General features: G+C 43.7%; 1 protein-coding gene across 1 annotated transcript in view; it reads right to left on the reverse strand.

Annotated features, from left to right (window-relative positions):
- Nucleotides 1–16,406, reverse strand: part of tprg1 (tumor protein p63 regulated 1) — an 80,499-nt gene extending 64,093 nt beyond the window's left edge. Inside the window, exons 1-3 of the mRNA XM_042322843.1 lie at nucleotides 16,318–16,406; nucleotides 15,123–15,407; nucleotides 10,034–10,125 (exon numbers count right to left, since the gene is read on the reverse strand). Coding sequence (XP_042178777.1) covers nucleotides 10,034–10,125; nucleotides 15,123–15,398 — 368 coding nt within the window. The 5' untranslated portion in view covers nucleotides 15,399–15,407; nucleotides 16,318–16,406. The remainder of the gene's footprint in view (nucleotides 1–10,033; nucleotides 10,126–15,122; nucleotides 15,408–16,317) is intronic.
- Between the last annotated feature and the right edge of the window lie 4,147 nt (nucleotides 16,407–20,553).

Below are 20,553 nucleotides of genomic sequence, written 5' to 3' on the forward strand. Positions count from 1 at the left end.
GGTGGTATAGAGGAGTCGGACCCACTGGTTGCCCTCTAGGTTACAGAGAGCTGGTAGTCCCATCCACCACACTACCAGGTGGGTGGTATAGAGGAGATGGACCCACTGGTTGCCCTCTAGGATACAGAGAGCTTGTAATCCCATCCACCACACTACCAGGTGGGTGGTATAGAGGAGATGGACCCACTGGTTGTCCTCTAGGTTACAGAGAGCTGGTAGTCCCATCCACCACACTACGAGGTGGGTGGTATAGAGGAGTCGGACCCACTGGTTGCCCTCTAGGTTACAAAGAGCTGGTAGTCCCATCCACCACACTACCAGGTGTGAAACAGGGAAGGGACTCAGGGGGTATGCTAATTTGGTATAGAGCAGACCTAACCTACTCCATTAAATTAATCAAAACAGGAACATTCTACATCTGGCTAGAAATTCTAAAGGAAAGGATCTCAACAGAGAAAAAATGTCCTCCTGTGTGCCACCTATATCCCCCCACTAGAGAGAGAGAGAGAAATGTCCTCCTGTGTGCCACCTATATCCCCCCACTAGAGAGAGAGAGAGAAATGTCCTCCTGTGTGCCACCTATATCCCCCCACTAGAGAGAGAGAGAGAAATGTCCTCCTGTGTGCCACCTATATCCCCCCACTAGAGAGAGAGAGAAATGTCCTCCTGTGTGCCACCTATATCCCCCCACTAGAGAGAGAGAGAGAAATGTCCTCCTGTGTGCCACCTATATCCCCCACTAGAGAGAGAGAGAGAAATGTCCTCCTGTGTGCCACCTATATCCCCCACTAGAGAGAGAGAGAGAAATGTCCTCCTGTGTGCCACCTATATCCCCCACTAGAGAGAGAGAGAGAAATGTCCTCCTGTGTGCCACCTATATCCCCCCACTAGAGAGAGAGAGAGAAATGTCCTCCTGTGTGCCACCTATATCCCCCCACTAGAATCCCCATACTTTAATGAAGACAGCTTCTCCATCCTGGAGGGGGAGATCAATCATTTCCAGGCCCAGGGACATGTACTAGCCCCCTTCATACTTCAACTATTTGCACACTGTACATTGCCAATACTATAACATTTGAAATGTCTATATTATTTTACAATTTTTGTGAGTGTAATGTTTACTGATTATTCCCCTTCAAATAAAGCCGGTTGAATTTAACAGATGCAGAGAGATGAGAGAGAAAGCAGAAACAGATGCAGAGAGAAGAGAGATGAGAGAGAAAGCAGAAACAGATGCAGAGAGAAGAGAGATGAGAGAGAAAGCAGAAACAGATGCAGAGAGATGAGAGAGAAAGCAGAAACAGATGCAGAGAGATGAGAGAGAAAGCAGAAACAGATGCAGAGAGAAGAGAGATGAGAGAGAAAGCAGAAACAGATGCAGAGAGAAGAGAGATGAGAGAGAAAGCAGAAACAGATGCAGAGAGAAGAGAGATGAGAGAGAAAGCAGAAACAGATGCAGAGAGAAGAGAGATGAGAGAGAAAGCAGAAACAGATGCAGAGAGAAGAGAGATGAGAGAGAAAGCAGAAACAGATGCAGAGAGAAAGAGAGATGAGAGAGAAAGCAGAAACAGATGCAGAGAGATGAGAGAGAAAGCAGAAACAGATGCAGAGAGAAGAGAGATGAGAGAGAAAGCAGAAACAGATGCAGAGAGAAGAGAGATGAGAGAGAAAGCAGAAACAGATGCAGAGAGAAGAGAGATGAGAGAGAAAGCAGAAACAGATGCAGAGAGAAGAGAGATGAGAGAGAAAGCAGAAACAGATGCAGAGAGAAGAGAGATGAGAGAAAGCAGAAACAGATGCAGAGAGAAGAGAGATGAGAGAGAAAGCAGAAACAGATGCAGAGAGAAGAGAGATGAGAGAGAAAGCAGAAACAGATGCAGAGAGAAGAGAGATGAGAGAGAAAGCAGAAACAGATGCAGAGAGAAGAGAGATGAGAGAGAAAGCAGAAACAGATGCAGAGAGAAGAGAGATGAGAGAGAAAGCAGAAACAGATGCAGAGAGAAGAGAGATGAGAGAGAAAGCAGAAACAGATGCAGAGAGAAGAGAGATGAGAGAGAAAGCAGAAACAGATGCAGAGAGAAGAGAGATGAGAGAGAAAGCAGAAACAGATGCAGAGAGAAAGAGATGAGAGAGAAAGCAGAAACAGATGCAGAGAGAAGAGAGATGAGAGAGAAAGCAGAAACAGATGCAGAGAGAAGAGAGATGAGAGAGAAAGCAGAAACAGATGCAGAGAGAAGAGAGATGAGAGAGAAAGCAGAAACAGATGCAGAGAGAAGAGAGATGAGAGAGAAAGCAGAAACAGATGCAGAGAGAAGAGAGATGAGAGAGAAAGCAGAAACAGATGCAGAGAGAAGAGAGATGAGAGAGAAAGCAGAAACAGATGCAGAGAGAAGAGAGATGAGAGAGAAAGCAGAAACAGATGCAGAGAGAAGAGAGATGAGAGAGAAAGCAGAAACAGATGCAGAGAGAAGAGAGATGAGAGAGAAAGCAGAAACAGATGCAGAGAGAAGAGAGATGAGAGAGAAAGCAGAAACAGATGCAGAGAGAAGAGAGATGAGAGAGAAAGCAGAAACAGATGCAGAGAGAAGAGAGATGAGAGAGAAAGCAGAAACAGATGCAGAGAGAAGAGAGATGAGAGAGAAAGCAGAAACAGATGCAGAGAGAAGAGAGATGAGAGAGAAAGCAGAAACAGATGCAGAGAGAAGAGAGATGAGAGAGAAAGCAGAAACAGATGCAGAGAGAAGAGAGATGAGAGAGAAAGCAGAAACAGATGCAGAGAGAAGAGAGATGAGAGAGAAAGCAGAAACAGATGCAGAGAGAAGAGAGATGAGAGAGAAAGCAGAAACAGATGCAGAGAGAAGAGAGATGAGAGAGAAAGCAGAAACAGATGCAGAGAGAAGAGAGATGAGAGAGAAAGCAGAAACAGATGCAGAGAGAAGAGAGATGAGAGAGAAAGCAGAAACAGATGCAGAGAGAAGAGAGATGAGAGAGAAAGCAGAAACAGATGCAGAGAGAAGAGAGATGAGAGAGAAAGCAGAAACAGATGCAGAGAGAAGAGAGATGAGAGAGAAAGCAGAAACAGATGCAGAGAGAAGAGAGATGAGAGAGAAAGCAGAAACAGATGCAGAGAGAAGAGAGATGAGAGAGAAAGCAGAAACAGATGCAGAGAGAAGAGAGATGAGAGAGAAAGCAGAAACAGATGCAGAGAGAAGAGAGATGAGAGAGAAAGCAGAAACAGATGCAGAGAGAAGAGAGATGAGAGAGAAAGCAGAAACAGATGCAGAGAGAAGAGAGATGAGAGAGAAAGCAGAAACAGATGCAGAGAGAAGAGAGATGAGAGAGAAAGCAGAAACAGATGCAGAGAGAAGAGAGATGAGAGAGAAAGCAGAAACAGATGCAGAGAGAAGAGAGATGAGAGAGAAAGCAGAAACAGATGCAGAGAGAAGAGAGATGAGAGAGAAAGCAGAAACAGATGCAGAGAGAAGAGAGATGAGAGAGAAAGCAGAAACAGATGCAGAGAGAAGAGAGATGAGAGAGAAAGCAGAAACAGATGCAGAGAGAAGAGAGATGAGAGAGAAAGCAGAAACAGATGCAGAGAGAAGAGAGATGAGAGAGAAAGCAGAAACAGATGCAGAGAGAAGAGAGATGAGAGAGAAAGCAGAAACAGATGCAGAGAGAAGAGAGATGAGAGAGAAAGCAGAAACAGATGCAGAGAGAAGAGAAACAGAGAAAGAAAGAAAATGAGAGAGTGAGTGATAAAGAAAGAGAGATAGAGATAAAAGACAGAGATAATGAAATATAAGAGAAAGATAAGAGAGATAGAGAAAGAGCGAAAGATAAAGAGAGAGTTAAAAAGACAAAGAGATTTTTTTTTATTTAACTAGGCATGTCAATTAATAAGAACAAATTCTTATTTTCAAGACAATGCTGGGCCAATTCTGCTCCACCCTATGGTACTCCCAATCACGGCCGGATGTGATACTGGATTCGAACCAGGGATTGTAGTGACGTCTCTTGCACTGAGATGCAGTGCCTTAGACCGCTGCGCCACACGGGAGCAAGACAAAGAGAGAGACATAAAAAGAGAAAGACAAAGATAGAGAGATAGAAAATTAATAAATAATATGAGCAGAGAGAGCACACATCCCTTCTTCCTCCTGAGGGCCTCTAAGTCTAACAAGGAGAAATGTTTTCTTCGTCATTTATGACACACACACACACGTCCCTCGCTACATGCACACAAGTTATTCACGGTGGCATGGATTCTCCGTCTCTCTCAGTCTCTCTTATTCTCCCTCCCTCCCTCGCTCACTCCCGGTGAGCTGGGAACACTCCCCGGTGAGCTGGGAACACTCCCCGGTGAGCTGGGAACACTCCCCGGTGAGCTGGGAACACTCCCCGGTGAGCTGGGAACACTCCGTTCCTGTGTGTTTGCAGTGGGTCTTCTACTGCTGCTGCACATAAACCATCAGGAAGATATTACTGCTGCAACCACTTCCACCACACTGCTACTTAGTTAGTTATCTAGTTAGCTAGTTCGTGAGTTAGCTAGTTAGTTGGCTAGTTGTCTCTAGCTAGCTAGTTGTCTAGCTAGTTGTCTATTTGGCTGGCTAGTTAGTTAGTTAGTTAGTTAGTTAGTTAGTTAGTGATGGGGGAAAAATCAATACAGTTAAATATCACAATATTATTTTGGGGCGATATCAATATCTGACTCAAAGTATCAATTTGTAAAAAAATATATAAATATATATATATATATATATATATATATATATATACATATAAATGTACACGGAGTGGACAAAACATTAGGAACACCTTCTCTTTCCATGACATAGACTGACCAGGTGAATGCAGGTGAAAAGGTATGACTGCTTATTGATGTGCCTTTGAACAGGGTATGGTAGTAGGTGGATCACATGACACCTTGTAGAGTCCATGCCCTGACGAATTGAGGCTGTTCTGAGGGCAAAGGGGGGGTGCAACTCATTATTAGGAAGGTGTTGTTAATGTTTGGTATACTCAAGTGTGTGTACACTATATACAGTGGGGCAAAAAAGTATTTAGTCAGCCACCAATTGTGCAAGTTCTCCCACTTAAAACGATGAGAGAGGCCTGTATCTTTCATCATAGGTACACTTCAACTATGACAGAGAAAATGAGGGGGAAAAAATCCAGAAAATCACATTGTAGGATTTTTAATGAATTTATTTGCAAATTATGGTGGAAAATAAGTATTTTATTATTTTTTTGTATATACGTAAAAGTATGTGGACAACCCTTCAAATGAGTGCATTTGGTAATTTCAGCCACATCATTTGCAGACAGGTGAATAAAATCAAGCACGCAGCCATGCAATCTCCATAGACAAACATTGGCAGGAGAATGGTCTTATGAAGAGCTCAGTGGCTTTATTTTTATTTTGTGGTATCCAATTGGTAGTTACAGTCTTGTCTCATCGCTGCAACGTACTTAGGAGAGGCGAAGGTCGAGAGCCGTGCGTCCTCCAGGAACACAACCCAACCAAGCCGCACTGCTACTCGGCCAAAACCTAACCCGGGCGACGCTGGGCCAATTATGCGCCGCCCCATGGGTCTCCCGGTTGCGGCTGGCGGCTTCCGAGGAGCTCAGTGACTTTCAACATGGCACCGTCATAGGATGCCACCTTTCCAACAAGTCCGCTTGGATACAGATGTAAACAGTACAGTGAAATGGTTACTTGCATAGTGGATTCTTTTCTTTAGACATTTAGCTAGCTAGCTAAACAAGGAACCATAAATTAATCCCAACTCATACTAACATGCCGGAATCTTTAGTTAGCTAAAGCTAACCAAATAGGTTCAACGTTATCTAGCTAACATTAGGCTATAACTATCAATGCAAATGGTTTTCTGACACACAAATAATATTACGACATTACACGTCACGTTAGCTAGCGAGCCAGACAGCTAACGTTAGCTAGCTAGATAACAGTACACTTTACCTTGCAATGAAAATTACTTTCTGACTAAATTAGAAACTAATAATATCTGAAAATGTAGCTAGACTCTTACCCGTATACATGGCTGAATGATTCTCCCTCTGTCATGGACGCCATGGTTGCCCTCAGTTTGAAGATGTAATCCGGATACAAGTGTTTTATACAACAGCCTTCTCTTTTCGAATCTCTACGCATATGGCAATCAACTCTCTGCTTCAAAACGCTATCAACTTCTTCCGTGACAACCACACTGTTGATTGCCGTTTCTTCCCCATCGCTGTCATCAGAAGACTCTACAATGTTCAATGAAAATGTTTTTTATCTAAATCAGGGATTTCCTCATCCGTCTGGTTCATTTTCATTATCAGAGAGAATCAGCATGAAAGTAGTCCATCATAACTTTTTCCCGCTGACCTTTGACCTGTTAATTAACAAGTCAGACCAATCTGAACTCTTCTCTCGGCATGTCCAGACCATCCATTATCTCAGCCAATCATGGCAAGCGGGAAGGTTCCTGTGTTTTTTCTGTGGCTAAACCAACTAGGCTCGTAACTTAACAATTGTATTCATATTTACAGATGACATACAAGTTTGTTATTAAGGCACATGAAAGTTCACATGTTCCAGAAGGCATTTCTGCCAAAAAAAAACACACGTTTTGATTTTAAAAAAGCAAATGCCTCTAGTGACGTGTGACATACACATAGCTTCTTGAAACAAGTCACAAATATTTATGGGGAAAAATTAGCGGTAGTTCCATCTTTGAAGAATCCCTGTGCTATAAACCCTCTGTGCACTACAGTAGCTACTTGAGACGGATGAAAACTCATAAGCTGCAGGTCACCTTATACGACATCTTCAACAGAAACGCCGTAAACCTTATGGGAAACTCATAAATGACATTAAGTACAGTTGTATCTAACAAACACTTTCCTTTGTTACAAAGAAGTCCACACACAGACAAGTCCCAGACATAGAACTGCAGAGCCATTGTAGGAATTTACACCGTGAAGGACAGGATATATAATTTATTTCACACAGCTAAGGCTTTTAAATGTCTCCTGAAAGAGCATGGTGCCCAACCGGGCTGCGTGATAGGCTCTGACAGATGTTAGTGCTGCTGGGTAAATGTCACCATCTCACTGAAATCACTTCCTGAATGCTCATTTACTGAACATGTTGTAACAATTGACTGAATTGAACTTAGATGGGGAGGAAGATCAGCTGAGAACAACCACGTACTATAATGATGAGAACAACCAGTTACTATATATATATCAGCTGAGAACAACCAGGTCCTATATATCAGCTGAGAACAATCAGGTACTATATATCAGCTGAGAATGACCAGGTACTATATATCAGCTGAGAACAACCAGGTACTATAATGCTGAGAACAACCAGGTCCTATATATCAGCTGAGAACAATCAGGTACTATAATGCTGAGAACAACCAGGTACTATATATCAGCTGAGAACGACCAGGTACTATATATCAGCTGAGAACAACCAGGTACTATAATGCTGAGAACAACCAGGTCCTATATATCAGCTGAGAACAATCAGGTACTATATATCAGCTGAGAACAATCAGGTACTATATATCAGCTGAGAACGACCAGGTACTATAATGATGAGAACAACCAGTTACTATATATCAGCTGAGAACGACCAGGTACTATAATGCTGAGAACAACCAGGTACTATATATCAGCTGAGAACAACCAGGTACTATATATCAGCTGAGAACGACCAGGTACTATAATGATGAGAACAACCAGTTACTATATATCAGCTGAGAACAACCAGGTACTATATATCAGATGAGAACAACCAGGTACTATATATCAGCTGAGAACGACCAGGTCCTATATATCAGCTGAGAACAACCAGGTACTATATATCAGCTGAGAACAACCAGGTACTATATATCAGCTGAGAACAACCAGGTACTATATATCAGCTGAGAACAACCAGGTACTATAATGCTGAGAACAACCAGGTACTATATATCAGCTGAGAACAACCAGGTACTATATATCAGCTGAGAACGACCAGGTACTATAATGATGAGAACAACCAGTTACTATATATCAGCTGAGAACAACCAGGTACTATAATGCTGAGAACAACCAGGTCCTATATATCAGCTGAGAACAACCAGGTCCTATATATCAGCTGAGAACAACCAGGTACTATAATGCTGAGAACAACCAGGTACTATAATGCTGAGAACAACCAGGTACTATATATCAGCTGAGAACAACCAGGTACTATATATCAGCTGAGAACAACCAGGTACTATATATCAGCTGAGAACGACCAGGTACTATATATCAGCTGAGAACAACCAGGTACTATATATCAGCTGAAAACAACCAGGTACTATATCAGCTGAGAACAACCAGGTACTATATATCAGCTGAGAACAACCAGGTACTATATATCAGCTGAGAACCACCAGGTACTATATATCAGCTGAGAACCACCACGTACTATATATCAGCTGAGAACCACCAGGTACTATATATCAGCTGAGAACGACCAGGTACTATATATCAGCTGAGAACCACCAGGTACTATATATCATCTGAGAACAACCAGGTACTATATATCAGCTGAGAACAACCAGGTACTATAATGCTGAGAACAACCAGGTACTATATATCAGCTGAGAACAACCAGGTACTATAATGCTGAGAACGACCAGGTACTATATATCAGCTGAGAACAACCAGGTACTATATATCAGCTGAGAACAACCAGGTACTATAATGCTGAGAACAACCAGGTACTATATATCAGCTGAGAACAACCAGGTACTATATATCAGCTGAGAACAACCAGGTACTATAATGCTGAGAACAACCAGGTCCTATATATCAGCTGAGAACGACCAGGTCCTATATATCAGCTCAGAACAACCAGGTACTATAATAATGAGAACAACCATGTACTATATATCAGCTGAGAACAACCAGGTCCTATATATCAGCTGAGAACAACCAGGTCCTATATATCAGCTGAGAACAACCAGGTCCTATATATCAGCTGAGAACGACCAGGTCCTATATATCAGCTGAGAACAACCAGGTCCTATATATCAGCTGAGAACAACCAGGTATTATAATGCTGAGAACAACCAGGTACTATATATCAGCTGAAAACAACCAGGTACTATATCAGCTGAGAACAACCAGGTACTATATATCAGCTGAGAACAACCAGGTACTATATATCAGCTGAGAACAACCAGGTACTATATATCAGCTGAGAACAACCAGGTACTATAATGCTGAGAACGACCAGTTACTATATCAGCTGAGAACAACCAGGTACTATATATGAGCTGAGAACAACCAGGTACTATATATCAGCTGAGAACAACCAGGTACTATATATCAGCTGACAACAACCAGGTACTATATATCAGCTGAGAACGACCAGGTACTAGAATGCTGAGAACGACCAGGTACTATATATCAGCTGAGAACGACCAGGTACTAGAATGCTGAGAACGACCAGGTACTATATATCAGCTGAGAACGACCAGGTACTAGAATGCTGAGAACGACCAGGTACTATATATCAGCTGAGAACGACCAGGTACTAGAATGCTGAGAACGACCAGGTACTATATATCAGCTGAGAACGACCAGGTACTAGAATGCTGAGAACGACCAGGTACTATATATCAGCTGAGAACGACCAGGTACTATAATGCTGAGAACGACCAGGTACTATAATGCTGAGAACGACCAGGTACTATAATGCTGAGAACGACCAGGTACTAGAATGCTGAGAACGACCAGGTACTAGAATGCTGAGAACGACCAGGTACTATATATCAGTGGGGGTTTTCAGTTACACTGTTGATGGGAAAGCAACAGGCAATAATGCTGGACATCATCACAACTTGTTCTAACAGAAAATCTGTTGTTTTGCAACTTCCTGTTATATGATTTCTTCTTCTGCTCATCCAGCAGGCCTAGAATGGCTATGGAAGACCAGGACAAAGTAGGGTGAGAGAGATATGAACGGCGATAAACTCACTCGGCCATCAGCCAGACACCATGGACATCGCCATCCTCATCCTGATTGACCAGAGCCTTGATGTCCTCAAGAGCTTGGTCCATGGTCCCTGGCTAAACAGAAACAACAGCAAAAAAACACATGGTTAAAGATCATTCCGCCGTGACAATTATTAGATGTAGAAGCACAAACGGTTTCAATGTCTCTTAATAAGAACAAAAGGTTTTGTTGTGTTTTCTCTGCAATCTAGCAGTATGACTCTGTACCGTAATACCCTGTATATATACCCTGTCATCAAGTTTGCGGACGACACAACAGTGGTAGGCTTGATTACCAACAACGACGAGACGGCCTACAGGGAGGAGGTGAGGGCCCTCGGAGTGTGGTGTCAGGAAAATAACCTCACACTCAACGTCAACAAAACTAAGGAGATGATTGTGGACTTCAGGAAACAGCAGAGGGAACACCCCCCCCATCCACATCGATGGAACAGTAGTGGAGAGGGTAGCAAGTTTTAAGTTCTCGGCATACACATCACAGACAAACTGAATTGGTCCACTCACACAGACAGCGTGAACAGCGCCTCTTCAACCTCAGGAGGCTGAAGAAATTCGGCTTGTCACCAAAAGCACTCACAAACTTCTACAGATGCACAATCGAGAGCATCCTGGCGGGCTGTATCACCGCCTGGTATGGCAACTGCACCGCCCTCAACCGTAAGGCTCTCCAGAGGGTAGTGAGGTCTCTGCGCATCGGGGCAAACACCTGCCCTCCAGGACACCTACACCACCCGATGCTACAGGAAGGCCATAAAGATCATCAAGGACATCAACCACCAGCCACTGCCAAAGCCATAGCGAGGTCAGTACAGGTGCATCAAAGCTGGGACGAGAGACTGAAACAGCTTCTATCTCAAGGCCATCAGACTGTTAAACAGCCACCACTAACATTGAGTGGCTACTGCCACACACTGTCAATGACACTGACTCATTCCAGCCACTTTAATCATGGGAATCGATGGGAAATGATGTAAATATATCACTAGCCACTTTAAACAATGCTACCTTATATAATGTTACTTACCCTACATTGTTCATCTCATAGCATAAAAAATCACACTGGTTATGTAAAAGTATCATAGCCACTTTAACTATGCTACTTGGTTTACATACTTATCTCATATGTATATACTGTACTCGATATCATCTACTGTATCTTGCCTATGCTGCTCTGTACCATCACTCATTCATATATCCTTATGTACATATTCTTTATCCCCTTACACTGTGTATGACAGTAGTTTTTTTTGGAATTGTTAGTTAGATTACTTGCTCGTTATTACTGCATTGTCGGAACTAGAAGCACAAGCATTTCGCTACACTCGCATTAACATCTGCTAACCACGTGTATGTGACAAATAAAATTTGATTTGATTTGATTTGATTTGATATAGCCTCCACATTGACTCTGTACCGTAACACCCTGTATATAGCCTCCACATTGACTCTGTACTGGTATCCCCTGTATATAGCCTCCACATTGACTCTGTACCGTAACACCCTGTATATAGCCTCCACATTGACTCTGTACTGGTATCCCCTGTATATAGCCTCCACATTGACTCTGTACCGTAACACCCTGTATATAGCCTCCACATTGACTCTGTACTGGTATCCCCTGTATATAGCCTCCACATTGACTCTGTACCGTAACACCCTGTATATAGCCTCCACATTGACTCTGTACCGTAATACCTGGTATATAGCCTCCACATTGACTCTGTACCGTACCCCCCTGTATATAGCCTCCACATTGACTCTGTACCGTAATACCCTGTATATAGCCTCCACATTGACTCTGTACCGTAACACCCTGTATATAGCCTCCACATTGACTCTGTACCGTAATACCCTGTATATAGCCTCCACATTGACTCTGTACCGTTACACCCTGTATATAGCCTCCACATTGACTCTGTACCGTAATACCCTGTATATAGCCTCCACATTGACTCTGTACCGTAACACCCTGTATATAGCCTCCACATTGTACCGGTACCCCCTGTATATAGCCTCCACATTGACTCTGTACCGTAACACCCTGTATATAGCCTCCACATTGTACCGGTACCCCTGTATATAGCCCCCACACATTGACTCTGTACCGGTACCCCCTGTATATAGCCTCCACATTGACTCTGTACCGTAACACCCTGTATATAGCCTCCACATAGACTCTGTACCGGTACCCCCTGTATATAGCCTCCACATCGACTCTGTACCGGTACCCCCTGTATATAGCCTCCACATTGTACCGTAACCCCCTGTATATAGCCTCCACATTGACTCTGTACCGGTACCCCCTGTATATAGCCTCCACATTGACTCTGTACCGGTACCCCCTGTATATAGCCTCCACATTGACTCTGTACTGGTACTTCCTGTATACAGCCTCCACATTGTCTCTGTAATGGTACCACCTGTATATAGCCTCCACATTGACTCTGTACCGGTACCCCCTGTATATAGCCTCCACATTCACTCTGTACAGGTACCACCTGTATATAGCCTCCACATTGACTCTGTACCGGTACCCCCTGTATATAGCCTCCACATTGACTCTGTACAGGTACCACCTGTATATAGCCTCCACATTGACTCTGTACCGGTACCAACTGTATATAGCCTCCACATTGACTCTGTACCGGTACCCCCTGTATATAGCCCCACATTGACTCTGTACCGGTACCCCCTGTATATAGCCCCCACATTGACTCTGTACCGGTACCCCCTGTATATAGCCTCCACATTGACTCTGTACCGGTACCCCCTGTATTTAGCCTCCACATTGACTCTGTACCGTAACACCCTGTATATAGCCTCCACATTGTACCGGTACCCCCTGTATATAGCCCCCACACATTGACTCTGTACCGGTACCCCCTGTATATAGCCTCCACATTGACTCTGTACCGTAACACCCTGTATATAGCCTCCACATAGACTCTGTACCGGTACCCCCTGTATATAGCCTCCACATCGACTCTGTACCGGTACCCCCTGTATATAGCCTCCACATTGTACCGTAACCCCTGTATATAGCCTCCACATTGACTCTGTACCGGTACCCCCTGTATATAGCCTCCACATTGTACCATAACCCCTGTATATAGCCTCCACATTGACTCTGTACCGGTACCCCTGTATATAGCCTCCACATTGACTCTGTACAGGTACCCCTGTATATAGCCTCCACATTGACTCTGTACCGGTACCCCCTGTATATAGCCTCCACATTGACTCTGTACCGGTACCTCCTGTATATAGCCTCCACATTGACTCTGTACCGGTACCACCTGTATATAGCCTCACATTGACTCTGTACCGGTACCCCCTGTATATAGCCTCCACATTGACTCTGTACCGGTACCCCTGTATATAGCCTCCACATTGACTCTGTACCGGTACCCCTGTATATAGCCTCCACATTGACTCTGTACCGGTACCCCCTGTATATAGCCTCCACATTGACTCTGTACCGGTACCCCCTGTATATAGCCTCCACATTGACTCTGTACCGGTACCCCTGTATATAGCCTCCACATTGACTCTGTACCGGTACCCCTGTATATAGCCTCCACATTGACTCTGTACCGGTACCCCTGTATATAGCCTCCACATTGACTCTGTACCGGTACCCCCTGTATATAGCCCCCACATTGACTCTGTACCGGTACCCCTGTATATAGCCCCCACATTGACTCTGTACCGGTACCCCTGTATATAGCCTCCACATTGACTCTGTACCGGTACCCCCTGTATATAGCCTCCACATTGACTCTGTACCGGTACCCCCTGTATATAGCCTCCACATTGACTCTGTACCGGTACCCCCTGTATATAGCCTCCACATTGACTCTGTACCGGTACCCCCTGTATATAGCCCCCACATTGACTCTGTACCGGTACCCCCTGTATATAGCCCCCACATTGACTCTGTACCAGTACCCCCTGTATATAGCCTCCACATTGACTCTGTACCGGTACCCCCTGTATTTAGCCTCCACATTGACTCTGTACCGGTACCCACTGTATATAGCCTCCACCTCAGTGGGTGGATTTCAAATGATTATTTTTTTGATTACCCATGTCTTACACATTGGTAGAAAAAAAAGTTTGGTCCAAATAGGATGTTGGGTAGTATATTTATTGAATATTATTTGAATACTATACATTTAAAATGGCCAATTTGGTTGCAATAGAATTAGCTTAATTTCTTAGAGATCAAATTATATTTCAACAAAATAATGTAGCAGGAATTCAGAACAACTTGAGAGGGTGGGTGTCAAAATCCTCTTTCTTGTTGCTTTTTTGAAGGAACCTTCCGGTTACTAGTCCAACGCTCTAACCACTCTGAAGGAACCTTCCGGTTAGTAGTCCAACGCTCCAACCACTCTGAAGGAACCTTCCGGTTACTAGTCCAACGCTCCAACCACTCTGAAGGAACCTTCCGGTTACTAGTCCAACGCTACAACCACTCTGAAGGAACCTTCCGGTTACTAGTCCAACGCTCCAACCACTCTGAAGGAACCTTCCGGTTACAAGTCCAACGCTCCAACCACTCTGAAAGAACCCTAATCTGAACCCTCTCCATGTCTGACCTCAGAGTAAGAAGATAAACACACAATACTTGGACACGTCAGTTTATAACAACTCTTGATTAATAATGTGATTAGTTTAGGAGTGTCTGTCTGGCCTGGCAGCTGATTAAGCACTAGTGTATTTACTGTAAGTGTGAACACACGGAGCCGGTATGATGGGGATGTTAAATCTGTTCACATTGTCTTGAGACAAGTTACATTTCATGAATTTGTGCAGGGGAACCATGGGCATGTTCCACATGAATGGGATTAATTGAATTTACTAAACATAATATTGTTTTAAGCCATTATTTTTAGGACAATGCTAATTTGGAACCGTTCTGATTCAGTATTTACTGTAGACATAATTACTGTAAGCATGATTTGCATGTAACAATAGGGCATTGTGTACAGATAGGCTTCCGGTTTGTTCTATAATGATGCCCGTGTTCAAGTCATTATTAAGCTTACCCTCAAGACGAAGAACCGCTTCAGTTTAAACTGGTCCAGTGTTGAGGTCCATCGATTCCCCTGAGCCACAGCATCAGGTGTAGGGCCAACAGGGCCTTTCTCCTCTGTCCCCGGGTGTCCACTGTCCAGGCCTTGGAGGTCTGGCTGACCCGGTGTCTTATCTAAAGCAGGGGGCTGATAGGAGGTATCGGCGGGGTCTAGGTGAGAGGATGAGAAGCCTGGTTCTGGTTCTACCAGGTCCACAGGCTTCAATGTGACTGTTTTATCCTCAGACATGGTGATTACCTGAACAAAATAACATACAGTCCACAATTATTAACACATTTGATAAAGATGAGAGAAAAGAATACTGTATAAAATACAACATTTTAATAAAAATACTGAACTATATTGTATGCAAAAAAAACTATTGAGGGAGGAAGGGGATTTTAATAAAAAAAATATTTTTTAATATATCTGAAAAAGATAGGGGCTCAAATTTATTGGCACCCCTGTTTTCAATACCTCACCATGCGAGGATAACGAGTATTTTTCAAAAATGTTTTATGAGATTGGAGAACATGTCAGGAGGGATTTGACACTAGCTCCGTATGTGTATTATTTATTTGATACAGGATATATTTTTTGCTCGTCTTTATCAAGGGTGCCAATAATTCTGGACCTGACCGTACATCTTATTTTACAGTCTTACCCACAACTGACAGACAAATGGCACCCTTTAACCCGTTATAGTGCACTCGTTTTGATCAGCCCCCATTGAGTTCTGGTCAAAAGTAGTGCACTGTTAGGAATGTGGTACAACTTGGGACACTATTTATCTTGCACAACTGTAAGCTACATTGGTTGTCATGTTTAGACAGTTGGTAATTCATGTTTGACAACTTTAATCACTGATTAAGCAACTTGTGTTGACTTCCTGGATTCAATCCACATTTATTGAGCATCCGTCAAGTAGACTACTACGATTCGGTCTTGATTCATCAAAAGTAGACTATTGCACTTTAGGGCAGGAAGTATTTCAGAGGGGGAAAAAAGTATTTTTCACAAAGAACAGAGCCCTTCATCTATATTACGCACCTAGCAATCTGACATTGCACTTTTTTGTTACGCTGTTTATTGAAATAATATCGACATAAAACTTCTTACTTACAAACATATTCGGATAGTATAATTAGCCGTAGGAGGCTATACTTACTAGTAGTTCGTGGACGTGAGTGAAAGATGCGCAGCGGCAGCAGGTGTTGTTTCCTTGTTCCTTGTATTATTATAATGGGCGGGGCCGTGGTTACACACACGGAAACAAAACACTTGTTTGCTCACTTTGACAGGTAGCTCTGATCCTGGTCGTTCCACTCACTGGACCAGTAACAGGAAGGAACGCACGTAACGCTCTGGACCAGAGCTGTAGCCTAAAAGAATCAATTAAGCGGCTTTACCTGAACAGAATGTTGTCGTGATATAAATGCCTTGCCTGATTTGTTTAAGGATGCGTAGCTTAGGCTATGTAGGACAACCAGGCCACAGCTATATTTGATATCAATTTAATGTAATACAATTACACCTCTATTTTGAAATGTGTCACATTTAGTGCGTTTTCCACTCATACATTGTGGTTGCAGGGCCTAGCCTATAGCTCCACACACCACAACAAACATGTCAGAATTTTATCTAAATAGATCAAGCCACGCTTCAAATAGGCCTACAGTCTATGAAATATGTCCATAGTGAATGCCATACAACATCATTTCCTAGGCTCTATTTTATTTTCCAAAATGTAATACTGTTAGGCATTGTGTACTGTATGGTATTACAAATGGCTGAAGATTAGGTCTTAGGATAGATACCAGGCATGTTAATGAAAAGAATAAATATGTTTTTTCTTTGGCTATCCCCCCTTCTCTGACTTATGTTCCCACTCTGATGTGTTTGTGCTTAAAATACCACTCATTTTATTTCACCATGTTTGACATTGAGAGATAGACAGTAATCTATCAAACAATTTGATGAGTGGGTGGGCTGTAGGGATCTACAGGATTGTCGCAGAGTGATTTTGGACCTCTCTCCCACAAAGTATTTGAATAGGCCTAGCATCATCAAGCACTGAAGCATCATTCATCCGTTCGGGCTAATCGTTACTGACATGCCGTGAGACTAAGGCCACTAATTCCTCTTTCAGTAATTCTTTGAAGACTCTGTTCATTCTGTAAAAAAAAAAAAAAAAAGGCTTGAAGTGTAAAAACCAAATCTAGTTATAATCCTGAAGAACCACCAAAAAGCCGTGTTGACAAGCAGCCTTTCCTTATAAAAGGCTGTCTGTCCTGCGGAGTATCTTATTTAGCTACTCCCACACACGCCAGGTCGACGTTTTCCTGTTAGAATATAAAGCCTTTAGTGTTAACGACAGCAGAATGCCTTGGAGCCGTTAAGACCAGGAACTACCCATTGGATTGATGCCATTGCCTCGCATTCATCTCTTCACCATTTTTGTTACCTGTTAATTAATAATATATCATTTTATTTACAGATAAAATTAAGTATTTAGTATTAACTACAGCACAGTATAGCAGAATGGGAGGGATATGTAACCTGAAAATGGGCTGCTTTTGGCAGAGAGGTTTGGAACTCGTTATCAGTCTATTAACTCCACCACACCGGTAATGTTACCAGCCAAGCCAAAACTCCACCCATGCAAAACATGCTTATTAAAAAGTCCCGTGTAGATTGTATTTTCAACCAGAAACCATTACATTTCACAGTGTTCAGCTCTTCAGCTATAATATGATAATATTATATAATATAATATAATATATATATTGTATAATATGATACAAAACACAGGGGGGAGGAGGGGGGTCATTTTGACTGCAATGTGCCTTTGTAAAAAATATTTTAAGGACAATATAGGAAAGACAATTGGTGTGAAAATGTTTACCCCTTACATTTCAGAGAGCCTTTAAAACATATACTTTATTTGGGTTGGTTTGTCACCCACAGATTTGGAAAATGGGGTAGGTACCGGTCAAGCCAATTACAATCCACTGCCAAATAGTGTTCACCTCATGCCCCACAATGGGCTAAACAAGTCTTACAAATCTTCATGGGAATAAAAGTGTACACCTCACATGGTTCTAGGCAGTGGTGGAAAAATGGTGGAAAATGGTGGAAAAATGGTGGCAAAATGGTGGCAAAATGGTGGAAAAATGGTGGCAAAATGGTGGCAAAATGGGTAAAAGTCTAAAAGTATTTGAAGCATTTGTCCTCCAGATCAGAGGCAGTAGGGATGACCAGGGATGTTCTCTGTTTAGTGAGTCCTCCAGATCAGAGGCAGTAGGGATGACCAGGGATGTTCTCTGTTTAGTGAGTCCTCCAGATCAGAGGCAGTAGGGATGACCAGGGATGTTCTCTTTTAGTGAGTCCTCCAGATCAGAGGCAGTAGGGATGACCAGGGATGTTCTCTGTTTAGTGAGTCCACCAGATCAGAGGCAGTAGGGATGACCAGGGATGTTCTCTGTTTAGTGAGTCCTCCAGATCAGAGGCAGTAGGGATGACCAGGGATGTTCTCTGTTTAGTGAGTCCTCCAGATCAGAGGCAGTAGGGATGACCAGGGATGTTCTCTGTTTAGTGAGTCCTCCAGATCAGAGGCAGTAGGGATGACAAGGGATGTTCTCTGTTTAGTGAGTCCACCAGATCAGAGGCAGTAGGGATGACAAGGGATGTTCTCTGTTTAGTGAGTCCTCCAGATCAGAGGCAGTAGGGATGACCAGGGATGTTCTCTGTTTAGTGAGTCCTCCAGATCAGAGGCAGTAGGGATGACCAGGGATGTTCTCTGTTTAGTGAGTCCTCCAGATCAGAGGCAGTAGGGATGACCAGGGATGTTCTCTGTTTAGTGAGTCCTCCAGATCAGAGGCAGTAGGGATGACCAGGGATGTTCTCTGTTTAGTGAGTCCTCCAGATCAGAGGCAGTAGGGATGACCAGGGATGTTCTCTGTTTAGTGAGTCCTCCAGATCAGAGGCAGTAGGGATGACCATGGATGTTCTCTGTTTAGTGAGTCCTCCAGATCAGAGGCAGTAGGGATGACCAGGGATGTTCTCTGTTTAGTGAGTCCTCCAGATCAGAGGCAGTAGGGATGACCAGGGATGTTCTCTGTTTAGTGAGTCCTCCAGATCAGAGGCAGTAGGGATGACCAGGGATGTTCTCTGTTTAGTGAGTCCTCCAGATCAGAGGCAGTAGGGATGACCAGGGATGTTCTCTGTTTAGTGAGTCCTCCAGATCAGAGGCAGTAGGGATGACAAGGGATGTTCTCTGTTTAGTGAGTCCTCCAGATCAGAGGCAGTAGGGATGACAAGGGATGTTCTCTGTTTAGTGAGTCCTCCAGATCAGAGGCAGTAGGGATGACCAGGGATGTTCTCTGTTTAGTGAGTCCTCCAGATCAGAGGCAGTAGGGATGACCAGGGATGTTCTCTGTTTAGTGAGTCCTCCAGATCAGAGGCAGTAGGGATGACCAGGGATGTTCTCTGTTTAGTGAGTCCTCCAGATCAGAGGCAGTAGGGATGACCAGGGATGTTCTCTGTTTAGTGAGTCCTCCAGATCAGAGGCAGTAGGGATGACCAGGGATGTTCTCTGTTTAGTGAGTCCTCCAGATCAGAGGCAGTAGGGATGACCAGGGATGTTCTCTGTTTAGTGAGTCCTCCAGATCAGAGGCAGTAGGGATGACCAGGGATGTTCTCTGTTTAGTGAGTCCTCCAGATCAGAGGCAGTAGGGATGACCAGGGATGTTCTCTGTTTAGTGAGTCTTCCAGATCAGAGGCAGTAGGGATGACCAGGGATGTTCTCTGTTTAGTGAGTCCTCCAGATCAGAGGCAGTAGGGATGACCGGGGATGTTCTCTGTTTAGTGAGTCCTCCAGATCAGAGGCAGTAGGGATGACCAGGGATGTTCTCTGTTTAGTGAGTCCTCCAGATCAGAGGCAGTAGGGATGAACAGGGATGGTCTCTGTTTAGTGAGTCCTCCAGATCAGAGGCAGTAGGGATGACCAGGGATGTTCTCTGTTTAGTGAGTCCTCCAGATCAGAGGCAGTAGGGATGACCAGGGATGTTCTCTGTTTAGTGAGTCCTCCAGATCAGAGGCAGTAGGGATGACCAGGGATGTTCTCTGTTTAGTGAGTCCTCCAGATCAGAGGCAGTAGGGATGACCAGGGATGTTCTCTGTTTAGTGAGTCCTCCAGATCAGAGGCAGTAGGGATGACCAGGGATGTTCTCTGTTTAGTGAGTCCTCCAGATCAGAGGCAGTAGGGATGACCAGGGATGTTCTCTGTTTAGTGAGTCCTCCAGATCAGAGGCAGTAGGGATGACCAGGGATGTTCTCTGTTTAGTGAGTCCTCCAGATCAGAGGCAGTAGGGATGACCAGGGATGTTCTCTGTTTAGTGAGTCC

Source organism: Oncorhynchus tshawytscha, linkage group LG06 (assembly GCF_018296145.1).
Source record: "Oncorhynchus tshawytscha isolate Ot180627B linkage group LG06, Otsh_v2.0, whole genome shotgun sequence".
In the NCBI taxonomy this organism is placed as follows: domain Eukaryota; kingdom Metazoa; phylum Chordata; class Actinopteri; order Salmoniformes; family Salmonidae; genus Oncorhynchus; species Oncorhynchus tshawytscha.